The sequence below is a fragment of the Onychostruthus taczanowskii genome, unplaced genomic scaffold (assembly GCF_017590055.1).
Source record: "Onychostruthus taczanowskii isolate IOZ18803 unplaced genomic scaffold, ASM1759005v1 scaffold11, whole genome shotgun sequence".
Classification (NCBI taxonomy): Eukaryota; Metazoa; Chordata; class Aves; order Passeriformes; family Passeridae; genus Onychostruthus; species Onychostruthus taczanowskii.
Genome location: NW_024497629.1, coordinates 203025 through 221848, shown reverse-complemented (window position 1 = coordinate 221848; position 18824 = coordinate 203025). Strand labels below are relative to the sequence as shown.

Below are 18824 nucleotides of genomic sequence, written 5' to 3'. Positions count from 1 at the left end.
CACAGTATTGGCAACAGGTGTTAAAGCACCAGCCTGAGTGCTCAGCTTCACTCCTTGCCTGAAGACAAAGAGCCCAGCGCTTCTCTCATATCCTCAGCACTGAAACCAAAATTACTTAATATGGCTTTCAATCTTGCATGTAATCTTTGTTTCTGAGAAACAAGAACTGTCAGCTGCGAAGCTAACATTACCTTCTTACCAGCAGGGCTGCCTACTCTGCCTGGGAAGCAGTGCTGCTCCAAGCACTCAGTGTCACCTCCCTGCACAACCCACTGCTAGTGATGACAGTTTCTTCAAAACAATAATAAAGCAAAAGAAAAGTCTGTATAAACTGAAATATAATTTGACCAACAGGACTGATAAATTGCTGTATATCTTGTTTTCTCCAAGCCTTACTTGGATGCAAAGATTTTGGACAGAATACTTTAAGGAGCAGATGCCAACATTTTGGAAATAGGTATTTTATTCTATTCCTTAAATACATCCTACTTATTTCAAACTAAATGCATATGGCTTAACCTATACCCATTGCTTTAAAGTTTTTTTATTCATCTGCTTTTTTAACTGATGTTACTACACTTTTTAATCATGCCCAGATCAGAACTAACCTAGAAGAGTCTGTCTTGTCTGCGATCCCTCCCAACTCCACGATTCCTGTTTAAAGTTCTGGGTGAGGTCAATTTTTGAAAAGGAATTAAGGAAGATGCTACGCCTGAAGGAGCTTTCAGCCAAAACTTCTCTCACTGGCTCACAGCACACTTTTGTTTAACAGCATCCCAACAGTGAGAATACAGGACAGAGGCAGCAAAGACAGGCTTAAGAAGGTAGGTCAGTGGTGCTACTCTGAAATGTTCATCTAGGGGTGATGAAAAGGAAAGAAAAGAGGCTTGGGCTGTGTTCAGCTTCCACAAACACACAGACCAGGAAGCTGAACAGAAAGAATCAACTAAAAACAAATCATCCTTTTAGAAAGGAACTCTTTCTGCAAGCAAAGTAGTTCTATGCAATCTATAAGCATCTCCCTATACAACAGAAGGGGACATGAGCTAAACCAACCCCAAGTAATTTTATTACACAAACAATTCTAAGACCAAGAATTTACACCATATACTAAGTAAACTCTCAAAATCATATTGCAAGCATAACTTTTAAATTCCTGCTGTCTCCATTCACTACCCGAAACACAAAGTCTGTTTACAACATTTGATGTTAAGAACATATGGAAAATAAAGCAAGCTTACCACTTCCAAGGACATATTTGCTCGAGCACGCCCAGCGTTGCAGATTTTTTTTATTTAGGGGGAGGAAGAAAAATGTCACAGCGAGCAAAGTTCACGCGTTAACCTGGAGAGGATCCAGGCTCGGCGCTAGAGCAGCAGCAGCTGCTCACACCTGTGCGGGCAGGAGGCTGTCCCTGCACCAGCTCCACGGCTGAGGGGCTGCATGGCCCAAACTCGCTCAGAGCAGTGCCCAGCTCGCTCACCACGATGTCCCCAGAGCCTGCTGGCAAACTTCTCTGCCTTAACTGATGAAAGCTACTGATTAAACTATCCACTGCTCCTCCCTCATCCGAGTTACTGCCGTGAGCTTATGATCAAACTGGTTTTACTACCATGTAAAGCCTATTACTCACAATACAACTATTTACAAAACTAAGATAGCAATAAATGAAATAAAACAAGGAACTTCAGTTCTTAAAAAACTTCTCAGCTATGTAGAGACAAAAACCTTTAGAAAATAAGCAGAAGGATGAACACTACATCATCACTTCCAGTTATCAAAACAACAGGTGTCTGGAGAGTGAAGAGAATTACTCAAAACAAATAAATCAACAAAAATGAATCTTAGTCCATCTTGCCAAAGTAAATGCAAAAAAGGAGTTAAGACTCATTGGGCCTAAGAAAAGAGGGAGGTCTGGGGGATTTCCTGAAGGAAAGGAGGCCTGAACTCTTAATCTTTACTTTCAGAGAACTGTTCCTGTATATTATATAAAGTCTAGAAGCAAACAGAAGTAAAACCCAACCCAAAATCAAAAAGTCTTTCACATTCCACACACATTAATATCTCAAAAAACCTCACACATGCCATCTAACAGCATTACTACACTTCTCTAAATCACACTGGAAACACACGAATGTGTGCACATTTTTCACGGGATGGGTTGTAAAAAGGAAAAGCTGCTCTCAAAGGAAACAATAAAAGTCTGCTAGGTTCCACTGCTAAATCCTTTCAGGAATTTATGAAGTTGTTTATTTTAAATTACCCATACAGGAAGAAGCAGAAAAATGGCAATAACAATGTCAGAAACAAGAACTCTAATTCAACCCCACTCAAAGAGGATATGCACTCAGTTTAAACAGGAATTTCAGATGAGGTTTTGTTAATAACACTGGAAACTTGTGCACTCCAAAACCCAGCTCTGCAATACAGGCAGAACATCTTTAAGAAGCTGCAGCACTGAAAAGTGAATTCAAGGAAATGAGCTTCACAAGTAGGCAGTGTAATTGCCTGCACTTTTTTTTTTTTTTTTAACCTGCTTGTATTCAACTGTACATTTACCACCATCTCCTGGTTTTAGGACTGCTTCGGATATCCCACACACAGAGCTCACAGCCAACCTTTACAACCCCTCCCACTCCCCACCCCACACAGTGGCACTGCACAGTAGTATCTGAGGATGTTTCAGAAGCTTTATGGGGTTCCCTTTAGCTGAGTTTACCAGGTCTCTTTCTTTTAAAGAAAAATTATGCAAGTTAGCACCAAGAACTGCATATTTTGGGTAAAGACCATCTCAGACTGCTCATTAACCCAGCAAGTGATGGGCTCACAGAAAACATCCTGGTCCCAGCTGGCACCAGGAACCAGACATCACCAAGCTCTGGTCATTCTCCAGGATCTCCCCATCAATATCCAAAAGGCTTGGGTAGAAGCCATTAAAACACAACCAAAAAGTTACCAGATGATGTTATAAGGTACCAAGCATCAGCATTACATCAGTATCCACAAGAAGCTTCCCTTCTCCATAGCAGCAATAGCAGCGTTTCAAAGTCACATACTGCTTAGCACACCCACACTGTACAACAAATAAACTTAATTAAAAACACAGTCTCAGCTTCCTCTGCTGCACTTCTGCCAGCAAAGACCCAACCGCTACCACTGCATGAAACAAGCTACCACCACAATTTAAAATTATGCCGCATATTTAGAAGACTTGAGAAATAAAAGGAAGACATAATCAAAAATCTATTTCCTGTTCTAACAGCCCAAAATGAAGTTGACATCACTTAGTAATACTTTAGACAGAAAAGATGCATTTGTCAAAGCACGAGAAGTGGTATAAAATAGCAGTAAGTCCGATGTATGGGTAGAGCCCAGAAGGGAACAGAAGGGGACTGATCTGCTTTAGCAGTGAGGATACAGTCTGAATCTGGGGCATCCAATATATTCAGGCAGCATGCAGCAATAATCCTCCTGTCCACATTTTACTTGTCTTTCAAACAGGCAAGAAGCAGTCTTGTGCTGCCCAACAGCCAAGGACAGCTTGCAGCTGGCACCAAGGCAACAAGCTCTTTTCCTGCCCTCACACAGGACGAAGAGACAAACTAACAAAATTAGGAAAAACAAACTAGCTTGAATTAGAACCTTCCTCCCAATTCTCCTCCAGTTCATGAAAATCAAAGGCTTTTATTTATTTTTTAAAAATAATTTATCTTCTCCAATAACATCTAACATTTGAAAAAGAAAACATGTTTACCCAGTTTAATCTGTCATATTTATTATGTTTTGAAATTTTACACATGAAGGCAAATCTAGTGGATAACACATGCACTTTCAGCTTCAAATTTTAATCTTTTCCAGATCAGCACAAATTAAAATTTACCATCCATGGAGAGGCTATATCCTGGCCACAGTTCAATTCTTAACAAACCAGTGAATATATATATGTGTCACCAAAAAGCCACAAATTTAACCACATAATGCATTCAGGCCAGATCCTCATTTAATGCATGAAATTACACTCATAAAAGGAGAGTAAGAGGACCCTCTCAGGAAGTGATAAATATTTAGGCAGAGCTCCAGAATTCTGCAACCAAATATGTAAAACTTGGTGCAACCTTTAGTACTGCCCACAGCAATTTGTGCTCTCTGGTCACATTTCTGTCCTCTTTCAGACTTTTGTGCTCCTTCCCTTTCATGTGGGTCATGAGAAGTCATCAATACTCATCTCCTGTCAGCATCCTCACTGTTCTTACCACTCCCAATGGTGGTGGCTGCTCTCAGCACAAACAAATAAATCCACCTCTCCAGGAGCTTTCCTCATGCACAGGGCCAAAGTCCAGCCCTGCTTGAGCTCATTTCCACCTCCCTCCAGCAGGCCACCCACACCTTGCAGGTGCTAACAGCACACCAGGCCAAGAAGGGACATTTGAGTTCAGTTGCTGAGGCTTAGTACTTGCAGCAGTCTGGTCATAGTAATATCCCATAGATCCTGCAGCATGATCCAACAACCTCCTACAGCAGCAAATGAGAATGGTTTGAGAGGAGGCACAACCAACAAACAACACGCCACCAAAATACTTTTCTGCAACAGCTTTCTCAGACATATTCTCTCAAACTATTGCTACCTGTAAATTAACTTTTACAAAGAAACTGTAATTAAATTGACCATGAAGAAAACACTCAACTTTCACCTCCCTAACAAGTAATGCTTTCCCATAATCTCACCACTGCACAACAGCCTTCCAGCCTAAACATACCATCTTGAAGAAAAGTTCAAGAAGGCAAGTTATCCCTGTTGTCATGAAACAAAAGTGATCATTTTCTTCTACACAACTTCCTTTCTGCTTCTCCAAACCCCTACACCTTCTAGAAAACTGACTGTCCCCTGTAATTCAGGACATCCAACCATGCCATGCACATATGAACAGCTGGAAAGTTAAAAATACCTGCAGCTGAGATGCCAGGATGGAAATAATTTTAAACAAAGTTTATAAAAGCCACAGCTGCAGAAGGACAAGAAAACACCCAACAAGCACGGTAATTAACACAAACATGTCACATCTGACCAATCTTTGCAGCAGGACAAACTGATGACACACAAACCAGCAAAGAGCTGAGGCTGATGCTTTCTCCCTACACAGCACTTGAGAGCTAATTAAGAATATCAGCACAGTGATCATCAAACACCACTTGAGGTCAAATTACTATTTATACAGGACTCAAAACCCAAAAATGACTTCGCACTAAACTACCAACAACTTTAAAATGTTAGGCAAATGAAAAGCATTTGTACAAACTTTCCTTTGGTGGGAGACTCTCTCTGAGAACAACTGGATTGTTCCCATGAGTCTTAAAAGGAAAATCTTAAAACCCCTCACAGTAAATCAGAAAATAATAACTTCACTATTTCAACTTTTCAGAAAAATTGTCAAATTTAAAGTAAGTGTCAAGAAGTGTTTATAGCACTGGACCAATATCCCCTTAGGTTTTACATGAAAGCATCACAGCAAGACACACTGGATAGTTTGGTTTGCAAAGAATTAATTTCACTTCAAAAGGGGCAGGAATACCTACATTCACTTGGACTATATGGAAGCATTATACCAAGGAGCTTGCAGAGTCAGAAAAAAAAGGCAGTGCCAGCAGCAGAGTCCAGGGTAAAGCAGAATTGCCCCTTCAAATAAAGCAGCTTGATCCAGGCAGAAGAACCCACATCAGCACAGCCTGAGGATGCAGTTTTTCATTATGTATCAGCTGTGCTGGGACCCCACTTTGCCAACTTTCTCATGGCTGGATGTCTTCTGTAGGGGTAGGTTTAGGGATTTTTTATGTTCTTGTTTTCTTAATCAGTTCATCCCACTAAAGCAGGTAACCATGGCTACAGACAACTTGGTTGAAGTCAGAGTGACACAGAGCACAATGCAAGGATACAGGCCAAAATAAATGCTAAAGTAAGAACACACAGCAGACCTTAAATTTTAAAAATCTTCACAAGCATACTTTAAAAAATATCAGCACCTTGAATGTCTTCCCATTAAAAAAAATCATCCAGTTACAAATACAACTTTTGTGTATTTCAACTATTTCAGTAACAATGACCCAGCCACACCAACACAGTAAAATCAAGCCAATGCAGAAAACTCACCTTCACAAAATTGTCAGGGAACATGCCCCTTCTGCCATTTAACTCCCCTTCCAACCATCCTTCTTCTTCCAGTTTTTTCACATTCCTGATGATTTCCCCAACTCTGATTGTTAACTCATCATCATGCACTGCATCGTAGTCATATTCCACAATATAGTCCACTAAAAAGGAAAAAAAAAAAAAAACATGCACAATGAATACAACCCAGACTGGGAAATGCAACTTGAAAGCCATGCATGTTCAAAAGGCAAACCTTACAATGAATGTTAAAAACAGGCATCTCCCTCACAGCAATGGTCATTTGTGAACTGTGACATTCCCACATATTTTTGAGAGGGAGAAAAAATTGGAATATTAGAATAAAGTAAATTTAGGAAGAGGACACCAGGTCATATTTTGGTGGTGGTGGGTAGGCTTTTGTTCATGTCTGGTGGAAAGAATTGCTGGTAATGTTTTCTTCCCCACTAGGTTCCAGCTGAAGATTTACCAATTATGAATCACTGCCCACAGGGCAAGTGCTTCTGACTCCGTGCCCATTCAGGGCCAAGGATCAGACACTGTGTGCATGGTACATACTTCCAATGCTTTGTTAATCCTCATACTTGAGCCTGCTACTATGTTTGCAAAAAACTAATTGCTGAGCACACAGAATTTTTGCAGGTTTGATCCAAGAAATGCAATACAGCCAGAAGGTGTGTGATTGACAGTATCACACAACGTAAATTGCAAATATGTAAAAAAAGCACCTTCCTTCAGAGTCATTTGGTTTGTATGAAGTAGAATAAGCAAATGAGCTTTATTTTTGATACAATTAAGTTTACTCAGAGGAGCACAGCAGTGTATTCACATACTTGTCCATCTGCTGCACAACATCCATTAGAGTTGCTCACTGACAGCTTAAGGCTTGTTTGGCAATAAAGAGCCATTTGTTCATCAAAAAATTCTGTTCATGCCTGAAATTTCCACAAACCTGCAGCAATCAAATAATCTTCCCTCTCACTCAAATTCACACAAGTATCCAGGCACTACCAAATGTTAAAACGCTGTCCTCACTGAAACCTCCCTCTCCTCTGAAGATCACAATGCACAAGAGCACAAGGTTAAAAGACAGAGATGCTGAAAGGTTGTAGAAGTTTGGTTTTTTTGGTTTTTTCCAGGTTAATCTATTTTATCAGTGCATAATAATACCCAACAATTAGTAAAAAATGAAGCAATCAAATAGGAAGAAGCATTATTTCCTTGTTATTGAACTCACAGCAGCATTAAACCAATATGTAATTCCAATCTGTGGGCAGTTTTAATCACAAGTGCAGCTGCAGTGATTGCAATTAAGCCTTTATCCCTCTGCTGCCTATGGACAGCCAGAAAACACTTAAAACAAAACTACATGATGGTGCCAAGAATGCAAGAGATGCTTGAATGGTATGTCTGGCAAAGTATTTTCTGAATGCACCCATTAACAAAGGAACCAGTAGATATAAACATGAAGACTCAGTTTTGCCAGACTTAATTTCAAGACTTTTGAGGACTTAATTTTTAAACTTTCTTCCTTTAACAAAAAACAGTAATTTTCTTCCTTAAAAACAGAAATCATCACCAGAGTTACCTGCCTATGATACACACCTGGAACTTCTAGCAAACGCTTTTTGTACTGTTGACATTTATGTTTGCCAAATGTACTCTTTAAGCTTGTTTCAAAGCATCATATTCCCCCATTACTGCCTGCAGCAAGCAGAGTAGTTCTGTCTTGTTTCTGCACACAATTGTCTCTTGAGTGGCTGACAAAATATTGCTAAACATACAGGAAATTCTGGCAGTCACAAATCATAAAGAGAACAGCCATTCATCACCTAAGAGTCTGCAAATGAAAACATCACCTTCCAAGCAACTCAACCCCGCCATTCTGGAAACCTATAAATGTAGAAAAATGGAAGAAATACCCACGTGACATATTTCTCTCACGATACACTGTTTTGAAGCACATAAGCAGGTAGCATATCTATAGAACAGCTTTACAAAGCTAAACATGGAAAATGGATCACAACAGAGCACAATCATGGCAAATGCTCACAGCAGTGACTTGAACTGCCAAACACCTGGTCCTTTCTCCACAGCAGTGTAGATAATCACACCCACACTGTGTCAACATGAACCAATTCTACTGAAAGCTTATTTATTTCCTTGGGAGAACGTTTCTATATTTGTGTTTGAAATGCACAGCACATTCATTTGGTCACCTTTCCACACTACAAAACATTGACTTGGTCATGCCAACAACAAAGAGAACCTGAAGAACCTCCCAGTCATCATCCACATGTCTTTATGTTCCAAAGACAAACAGCAGTAAACAGACATCAGCTTCTTACACCTGAAATTGAGGTGCTGAATTTCCTCCTGTATTTGAGAGTGATACCCAAAGCCACCCTTATTCTCATGGATACATACACAAAACAGGTATGAATTCTGTTGCCTCATCTGTGGAAGTGGAAGGGACCATGGGGAATGTTAAGACAGTCATCCCATAGATTTTTTTCATATGATGGCAGAGGATCAGCAAGGAGCTACACATCCCATGTCTTGCTACCATGTGGCCCTCAAGAACACTTACTTTTGCTTTTCAATATTAGCAAGTAGCACTAGTTGAATCATCTGGGTGATGGGCAAGAAACCTCTATACTGTTAAAACAGTCCAGATTAAATAAACCTCCGAAAAATACTGAAGTATAATATTTACCCAAGTAAAAACAGAGTCCAACGATGACAGAAAATGTTTTTAAGGAATCGCAATTCCTTATAACAACACTAACTAGACATTACATTAGTTTACTGATCATACTTCTTAATGCTTGTACTAGTTCTGAATGCTTCAGATTCTCACTTAAAAGCTTTACTCAAGAACAGATACACTGCAATCAGTCAGCAGTAAGATGAACTCCAGTAATATAAGCTGGTCAAAATTGGTTTTAAAAATTCTCAGCTGGTAGAAGGTGCAGCAGAACTCCTCAGCAACACAAGCTATCAAACACCCCTATCTTATCTCCCCTCTGCTTTTTACACTGCTGTCTCCTTTTCAAACCTCACTCAAATCAATTACCTGGAGCTTAAAGTCCATAACAATCAAGTCTCAAATGAAAAATAGTCTTAGGCTTAAGCAGGAACACTGAGGTTTACTGTGCTTTTCTAGGACATCCACGACACACTAAAGTTCACCTGAGAGGGGCAGAGAACTTTTTCCTGAGTTTTCACAGTATCTGCACACAAGGAAAGGCTGAAAGAGCTGGGAAAAGGCTCAGGGATATCTCATCAATCAGGATGTGGAAAACACCAAGCAGTGCCCAATGAAAACACAAGAGGCAGTGGGACAAAATGAAAACAAACAAATGCCACTTAAACATACACTGTCATCCAGCAATGACAGCTTTCCAACACACTCAGGAAACCTTCCAGATGGTGTTTTTTGAAGATGCTGACCCATTTTCAGGGGCAACTGACTGATTAAAATTAACACAGCTACAAAAAAAATTATTGACTGGACATACCTGGGGGAAGATGGCTCTATGGGAAGGGTCTGCTCAGCTCTTGCTCTTTAGCAAGATGACAACCTCATTAACAAAACAAGAATGAAACAATTGGGTTGGACATTAGGAAGAAATTCTTCACAAAAGGGTGAAAAGAGTGATCATATATTGGAATGGCCAGCCCAGGGAGGTGTTAAAGGGGAGACTGGATGTGGCACTTAGTGCCGTGGACTGGCTGACATGATGGTGTTTGCTCATAGGTTGGATTCGATGATCTCAGAGGTCTTTTCCAACCTGGCTGAGTCTGTACTAAAACACACCAAACCCTCAAAGCCACTCAGCTCACTCAGCAGCCACAGACTACATTATTCCCCACAGCACAAAGTGCTGTGCTACCTAACACTTCTTTGACAAAATAGGTCCCACTGTCAGCCAAGACAACAACACTGCCTGCACCAGGCATTCAGTCACTGCTGGCAGAGCTGGACTCCCTGTTGATGATTCCTCTCCGTGTGTGGAGACACGAGGCTTGACTCCATTTCAGAAGGCTGATTTATTATGTTAGATATTATATTAAAATGCTACATTAAGACTATACTAAAAGAACAGAGAGATCAGAAGGCTCAACAAGAACAGAACAGAATAGAATAACAAAAACCCTGTGACTGCTCACAGCCTTGGCACAGGTGGCTGTGATTGGTCATCAATGGAAAACAATCCACATGCACCAATCACAGATGCACCTGTTGCATTCCACAGCAGCAGATAGGAATTGTTTACCTTTCTCTCCTGAGGCTCCTCAGCTTCTCCGGAGAGGAAAAATCCCAGCAAGGATTTCCCATAATATCATAGCTACAACTCCCCACTTGTCCAAAATAACACAACCAGCTTTTCTGCCAACCACATCCCAGTGCCAAGGCAGAAGCCAAATCTCCCCAAAAGCACAGCCACATTATACCCATCTCCTCTGATTTTAAACAAAGGATGCCTTCAGCTACACAGACACTTTCTGAAGATGCCTATAAGAGGTAACTAAGGCCCTCTGGCAGCCCTAAAACAGAAATCAAAACATAAATCAAGGAAGAGTGGAAAATATATCAAAATTCTAGTGTGCCTGTGTCTTCAACAGAAACAGGCACTCATCCAGCAAAGAACACAATTTCACATTCTTGGTACTTTGTTTAGGGTATTACAATGTTGTGAGAGCCCAGTGACTTTTCTGTAGTAGACAAAAAAAGACAAACCAGATTTAAAATAAATTCCATTAAAAACACACTTTAATAGCTTATACATTTTTTTTTAAAGAGGGGAGAGGGATTCATCAGATAACTGAAATCCTTGTATATACTGGGAAGCCTTGCTGAAACTTGCTGCAGGCTTAGAGGGACAGAGTCCAATGTGAAGCAGCAAGAATTGCTGCAGTGCTCCATATAGGTCTCTTCAGGCAGGTTTCAGGCCAGTTCAAAGTCATTTATTGGAACAACAACCCTGGAAAGTCGTGTGACCTCCAGAAGTACCTTGCCAGCAGAACTGCAGTTATGTTAGAAACTGAGCTTTTGCTTTTCCAATTTAGCACAACAGACAGTTGCTAGATGACTAAAAGAAACTTCACTAGTACTGTTATTTCCACTTGTACATTTATCACATAAAACCTGCAAAGTTTAGTCTCCTATAAAACAAAGCCTAACAATCTTGTTATTATGAATGGAGTTACAAAGATGCTTTATTTTATAGCAGACCAAGTTTAGAGTAAAGAAAAAGACCACAGAGGACACAATGTTACCCTTTTCACTACCATACTCTTCACAACTGTTTCAAAATCAGATGCTGAACTCGAGAATGATCCTTCCAACTGCTTTCCCACAAAAATGCTTCTACCACTTATGAGCTATAGAAATTCCAGCTGGTTTAATACTAATATAATAGTCTATGTTCAGCCACTTAAAACAGAGAGTAAGTAAGTAAGAGACCTTAACACTGAAAAAGTAGCTCAGGTGTTTAAATGCTGAACAATGAAAACACTTCTGTAAGTGTTAAACATAAGATGTGGTCATAAGAGTGTTTTCTTTCCACTTCATTACCATATAATTTCCTGTCACCCTGACCTGAGTCACTGATGACAACCCAGATGCTTAAATAGAAAGGACTGACAGACTCCTCACTGCACTTAAAATTCTAGCTCCTGATCCCAAAACTGTGAGCTTTGTCTACAAAGCTCTCCTGTAAAGTCACGCACGAGGTGAGCACCAGGCTTTGGGAACCAAAGACAAATCCCTCCTGGCCAAGAGCTCCCACTGCTCTGCAGCCAGGCTCCCTCCAGGCTCTCATCTGCTTCACACTCCTGATTACAAATGACCAGAATGACCAGTTCCCTTTGGGGTACAGATGTAGGTTTGCTCTTCCTCAGTCTGAGTAGGGGAGTGCCTCACATTTCCCACTATCAGGGAAACCACTCTGAGCTTTGCACACTGGTCTTGTGCAAAAGTCCTTGCCTTACTTTCACACCCCAATAACCATCCAGCTGAGAACAGCTGAGGGACTGAACCTTGAACAGATGGAAACATTCAGTATTTCCTACTTCCCTCCTCATGGTGTCCAATAAAGTTACGTCACCAACAGAGAGTGGGAAACCCAAAAAGCTGTATTTCCAACACATCTTAAGCCAAGGATGTTGTGATCCCCTGCTTTCCTCTGTGTACATTCAGTGGTCCCTTCCCTCTGCTCTCTGCTTAAATTAGTAGTAATTTATAACATTGGTGAAGCAGATAAAGAAAACAGCCCAAGAGAAAGCTTGCAGTGACAACTTTCTCTAAGTTTATCTCCTTAATATGTCTCACTGCAGGGTCAGACATTGGACTGCTTCAAACCCACTTTAGATCAAGCTCTACATCCCTGTTACATCCCAGATCAGCAGCACACTGCTCAGTGAAGCTCCAAACCACCCTCGTTTGTGGTGGTTCAGTTCAGTGTGGAACAGTCTCGCAAAGTAATCTGAATTTTCACTGAAACTAAACCCAGGAACGCACTTAATGCACACTAATCTTTAACAGGCATTGTGTCCATGGGACAAGACTAAAACTACAATGATATAAAATGTCCAAAACTTGAAACCTGAATATAGTCCCTCACACAAGTAATTTCCCCCTACAGATCCACTCATCTTGCCCCTTACCACTTGCTGCTTTGCTCAAAGCTGATATCTGCCATGAAACCACATCCTAATATAACACATTATTGATACAAGGCCACTGGATTCCTGTCAACTCTGATGGTAAGGATGCAGTTCCATGCTATTAAGAAACTGAACAAGTGTAATTAGCTAATGGAGACCACACAGTCCACACATATTTAACTGTACAGTCACCAGTTTTGAGCCACACCACACAGAAGAGCAGACATTTCACTGAGCTGAGCCATGCAGAGCCAACAAACTCACGTTCCACATGGAGGACTCACAAACAGTTGCATCACAAGGGCTACTGCAAGCATTAAGCATCACCAATGAGATGTTTTACCTTCACAGGAGCTCAGAAGGAGGTCAGGTGCCTCCTGTACAGCCCCTGGAGTGGCAGTGACACATGGCAGAGCCATTTCTACCTGTGCCTCCTCCCAAGGGAGCCACCAGTCATGCCAGCTCCAGTCCAGATAAACAGCTCTGTACCAAAGCAGTCACGCCTCCTCCCGCTCCTGAAGCTTTGATCCCAAGTGCCAGCCAAGCAAACTCTGTTGTCACAAGGAAGGGATGTGACAGAGGAGGTTCTCTGCAGTTTAAGATAATGCTGACTTCATTTATTCAAATTTTGACTTATGGTCAAAATTTGCTTACTTTAAGCAAAATGCCCAGAGCCATGAGAATTTTTTCATTAGCTTATAATAATACAACACAATGCCAATAAAATAGAAATATTTTCATGCCATTCTATGTACATTTTCCTTTAAGCATACACAATTAATTCCCAGTTTGCTGTAAGCTAATTATTCCAGTCATGGATTGTTTCAAAGACAGAAAACCTAAATCTGTACAATTTATTAGTTCAGGTTGCTAGGCATACCAACAATCCTTTCAAGCACTAAAGATGCCTCCAATACATACACAGTGTTGGACCCAAGCTGATTCTACACAAAACCAGCTCAGCTATGTCCACCCAGTCCCTGGAAGCACCACAAACACCCTGCTGTCACCCAGTGGGGACTCAGTTTAGATGCCAACAGGATTTGCTCTGTTTAAAGTAATTTCACGTTGAAGTGACTATGAGCCTTCACTCTCTCTTCAACATACCCCATCTCAGAAGGCTCAGCAGGTTCAAAACAGCATTAGATAAGCAAGGGCAATCAGACACTGCTGCACTCAGGCTAAATTCCCAACAAGCCCCTTTCCACTTCCTCAGCAATGGGCTGACCAGCCAGAGCTGTTGGATATGTGATGGTTTACAAGACCTGTTAAAAACTTAGGAAGTACTCTCCAGTGCTTACACTGAGGGTATTTTAAACTACTGTAAAGATAGCTTTTAGGAAAAAAAGAATGTAGTCAGAATAAACACACACCCCAGAGAAAACGAGCAACAACAAGCAAACCAAAAAATGGCAACAAAGCAACTTTGAAACTCTCACAATATCCCATATCTCATGCAAGCCTTTGCTTTCCCACTCCTGAGCTCCAACAGCCCAGCTACTGTCAGCTTCCCATGTTGATTAAGTACTGTGAGCTTAAAGGGAGTAAAACTACCATTGCAACAGAAGAAGAAGGAACAAGCTGGCACAAAGGCACTTCTGCTATATTCCTACGAGGACTCACCACATTTTCTACTTTCTAATGATAACAGGCACCTTGTCACATCCTTTCAGTATATGCTTTTTCCCAAGGTCTGTAGTGACAGCACTAAAGGCACTGGTTTTAAACTGACAGAGGGGAAATTCAGATTAGACCTCAGGAAGGAACTCCTGCTGCTGAGGGTGGTGAGACAGCACCTGGAGCTGGCTGGGGATTGTACTGTCTGAGAGTTCGTGATTTGGATGTCAGTGGCATGGCAGTGAGAAGGTATTTTTGGGAGAAATGTTTAGTGGCTGAAACTAATTTCAGTTTGGCCAACTTCTGCAGAATTTCCTGTCAGCTGTAAAGGTAAAATCAAAAGTGTAAGTAAGAAACTTTAGCGACAGATATGAGAGATCTCATGGATTATAAGAAATCTGTGAAAGTTACAGGATGTCTCTGAAAAATAACATTCTAATGACAGGGATTTGTTAATTTATTTGTATGTTTTATAACAAAAAACACCATAAAATATATTTGTGTCTGAATCACAGGATAGCTTGGGTGGGAAGGGACCTTTAAAGAACATCCATGGGCAGGGACACCTGCCACCAGACCTGGTAGCTGCGAGCCCCATCCAGCCTGGCCTGGAACACTTCCAGGGATAAAATATCTGCAGGTTCTCTGAGCAGACTGTGCCAGTGTCTCAAGTCTGTGACAAGGCAACTTGAATAAAGGTTTTTTTCCTTTTCTTTCTGTCCACCCTGCAGTATCTGCTATTTTTCCTTAGTTCTTTTGTAACTTGCTCTGTGCTGCATCACCTAGTTCTAGCACAAATATTTTCTGTTTAAAGCAACAATTCCTCTACATCCACAGCTTGCCTAAAAAAAAGGAAAATAAAAACAAAATAAAAATAGCAGTCTACCCTTGAGACAGTCTAAAGCCAGGAGACTTGGTTCTGTCAGCACAGAACTCGTCCATCTGGAAGCCGCCCTGGATCCGCCTGGCATTTTTAGATTGGGTAAGGCAATGGTGCATTCTCCAAGATATGACTCACCATGCATTTTTAATAAAAAGTTTGTGTTGAATTTTACAGCTCAGTAAGAATGCCTGAAATAATTACGACAATGAACAGTTGAAAACTGTTTGAAATGTAGGCTTTTCCTCCCAAATTATTTCAACTAATGAGAAACTCATTGCATTCTAACAGCAACCACCTCAAACATCAGTTTCTTGTGCTGGCTTGGGTGCAATTAGCAAGAGACTTTGGGAAGGAAATTAAACAGTATAGCAGAAACCCTGCCCAGCAGCCAGCTCTGAAAGACACAAACCACATATGCCTCCTCTTCCCACTCCAGGCTCCTGTAATTTTCTGGAGTGCATTATAGTGCTGAACACTGTATATAAAACACAAGTGAAAATTGAATGTTAGTCAATTTTCGCTTACCTAAAGCAAATTGTCTTCACACATGCCCTCAGTTTTACAACTGTGCTGTAGATAAGTCACCATTGACGACCAGATGGGAAGAAACATGTTTTAGGGATACTTCACTCCAGATTTATCAACTCTAGAAGAAGTACCCCATCATGTCTCCTCCAATATTATCAGAAATACTTGTCTTAAACTCAGTCATAAATTTAATAAATTGTGGATTTAATTTACCCCCTCACTTCTATGAGCAGAATTGCTGGGCTCTTCCATTTACAGCACAAGACATGAAATGGGAAGTATTACAATAAACCTCAACCACCCCCAGGTATTTAATACTTTATAAGGATACAGGAGGTCAAAATGTTTTGCCTGGGAAGTGACATAGAGCAGAGAGCGATGGTTTGTGCTGCATGCTATTTCCCTCAGTGTGAGCAGAGCTCAGAGCAAGAAACCAGCCTGGAAATGAGAGGTGACACCTGCAGGAAAGGCAGCAAATGTCTCCATGAGCGGAAGTGAAAAAATGCTACTAATTCACATTACAGAGAAAACCAGGGATCTTTGAGGGCACAGGGGAACATATTTAAAAAAAAACACACCACTTTTTCTGAAGCCATGACTCAGACATTGTTCCATATATAGATTTATGTCTCTTCCTCTGTTCCTTCCCTTAAGTTAATTTTATAACATCTATTTGGCAAAGCATTCAAGGTGAGTCACAAAACACTGAATTACAAATTCTGCTAAAACAAAGCCATGCCAAAAAGCACTGAAGAACAAAAGAATCATAGCTCATCTAAATTTTGTTCAAATCCAAAGCACCAAATAAGCAGTGAAAGTACCTTGAGGTCAACACCGTATTTATAAGTGTTCCCTTAAAGCCTTCACCAGATAATTAGCTCACAAAAATAAGTTTGATGCTGAAGACTCTGTTGCTTATCTGAGAACTCTTTTTACAAAGTAATTCCCCTGAAAAATAAAAAATTGTATTTGAAGTTTCCTTTCTTCTGTCAGGACTCCACACTACTATAAAAGCTTCAGCTTCTCCTGCAGATTTTTTTTTTCAGGATTCTCCTAGCCAAAAAGGACATCGTGATCATAGCCCCAGGTTATGAATTCAAGAGTTATGAAAACCAGAAAATCTCTGAAAGCCTTTTGGGTTTAAATGAAAACTCCTTTTACGCTCCAAAGAAATGCAGAAATGCTTTAATAGACAGCCTACAATTTGGCACATCTCTAATTCTGAATGACAATTAGTACTTGTGCAAACATGGCAAGAATCTGGCTTTGAAATAAATTTACAGGAACTTAACAGCATTATTCGGAGCATGCACAAAGTGTTCCCTTCATGTGTAAAAACAGCCATGATGCAAGAGTCTGAATGGTCCCAGATTGGAATTTTGCAAAAACCACAAAATATTCTTAGCATTACAAAAGAAACAAGTGTTTGTATCTGACTCCATGCTGTCAGGGCATACTAATTGTGACAAAGTTAATTTATTTTTTAGTGTGGACATTTTAGTCAAGACAATAAACTGAACATCTGATGGAAAAGCATAGAAAGAAATCCCTATGAAATGGATTTTACAAAAGCCAGTCAAAACAGCAAATGCTCAAGGGCACCCTACAATCTCAATCAGAAAGTTTTAAAGGAGGCAAAATTGTTTCATTAGGTCAATTATGCTCTAAAAGTTTACAGATCAAGTTCTTCAAATATCTATTCCCACATGTATTTAGAAGGATTTAAGTAATTCCAAGATCATTATTTCAATCTGCATGGTTTGCAATGCTTCCAATCACAGGAAAATAAGGTTTGAAAAGACTTCTGGAGGTTACTTTTTCTGAACTGCTCAGAGCAAGGTTAATCCCAAAGTCAAATCAGGTTGCTCAAGGCTTTGTCCAACTAAATTTTAGAAGCTTGAAAGGATGGAGATAAAACAGCCACCCCAAGCACCTTTTCTGATACTGAATTCTCATAATAATTTTTCCACATTATATTCAGCGGGCATTACCTCTGTCCTAACTTGCAGGCATTGGTTCATAACTTTTCACTGTACCTCTAAGGAGAGTAGGTTGCTCTCCTCTCCAGGCTACAGCTGCTTCTTGCACACCATATGCACCAGCCTCCCAACCACCCTCAACTCTCCAGCTCAGGGGCATTCCCGCTGCATTTGAGGGGAGGGAGGAGCAAAACTGGATACAGTATTGGAGCCTGCCTGTGAGTGCCAGGGAGTAGAGAACAACCACTTCCCATCACCTGCTGGCTACTGACCTGCTCGTGCCCCCTGGCAGACTGTAAGGTAGTTCATTACTACTGCAGCACTCCCATTCACTGTGGAGGTTTTTTAGGTACCTGGTCATAATCTTGAGCATTTGAAGAAATCAGTGTTATGTGAGCACCCCTGCCTGTCCATCCTCCTGCTTCACTCCCAATAATTCTTTCCCAGTACACCCACTTGGCTCAAACGTGCCAGAAGAGCAGCATCTCTAAAGTAAGAGCTGTACATTTTTTATTTTTAGGGTTTTTTTGCAGAGTCAGCACAGAAGCACTCAAATCTCAGTCCTTCCAAGGAAGACTTCAGGACTGCCCCAACACTTGCCCTTCTAACCTGATGGCTGGCTGATCACCAAATATGCAGCTTGGAAGTAGCTACAGCATGTGCTGTGTCTGGAAGAGCTAATTGATAGTAACACCATGATTGGTATTTGAAGAATTTGAGAAGGGATCAGAGGCCGTACAGGGGTTCATGAAAAGCAGTCTGGGATAGCAGAAAAGCAAGGGACAGCAGTTGCTGCCATCAGGAGACAAAGCACCTAAGGCAAGTTCACAGAAAGCCAACCCTCACCTCCACTGTTCTCAACACAGTCACTTGAAGGAGTAGTTTGGATTTCAGAAACACAAAGAAATACTCTCAGTTGCTCCCACATATTCACAAGTAAAGGCATAATCCTGGGGACCCAGCTACATACACAAAAAAAAAA

The 18824-nt window shown here is 40.8% G+C and overlaps 1 protein-coding gene across 3 annotated transcripts in view; it reads right to left on the bottom strand.

Annotated features, from left to right (window-relative positions):
• The window catches only part of LOC121344692 (CD2 associated protein), a 77379-nt gene that overhangs the window by 49111 nt on the left and 9444 nt on the right, over positions 1-18824 (bottom strand). For 2 of the 3 annotated variants that reach the window (XM_041420886.1, XM_041420878.1), the window contains exon 2: positions 6146-6306. The exons of the other annotated variant lie outside the window; for it this stretch is intronic. In XM_041420886.1, coding sequence (XP_041276820.1) covers positions 6146-6306 — 161 coding nt within the window. The remainder of the gene's footprint in view (positions 1-6145; positions 6307-18824) is intronic. 3 annotated transcript variants of the gene reach the window in all.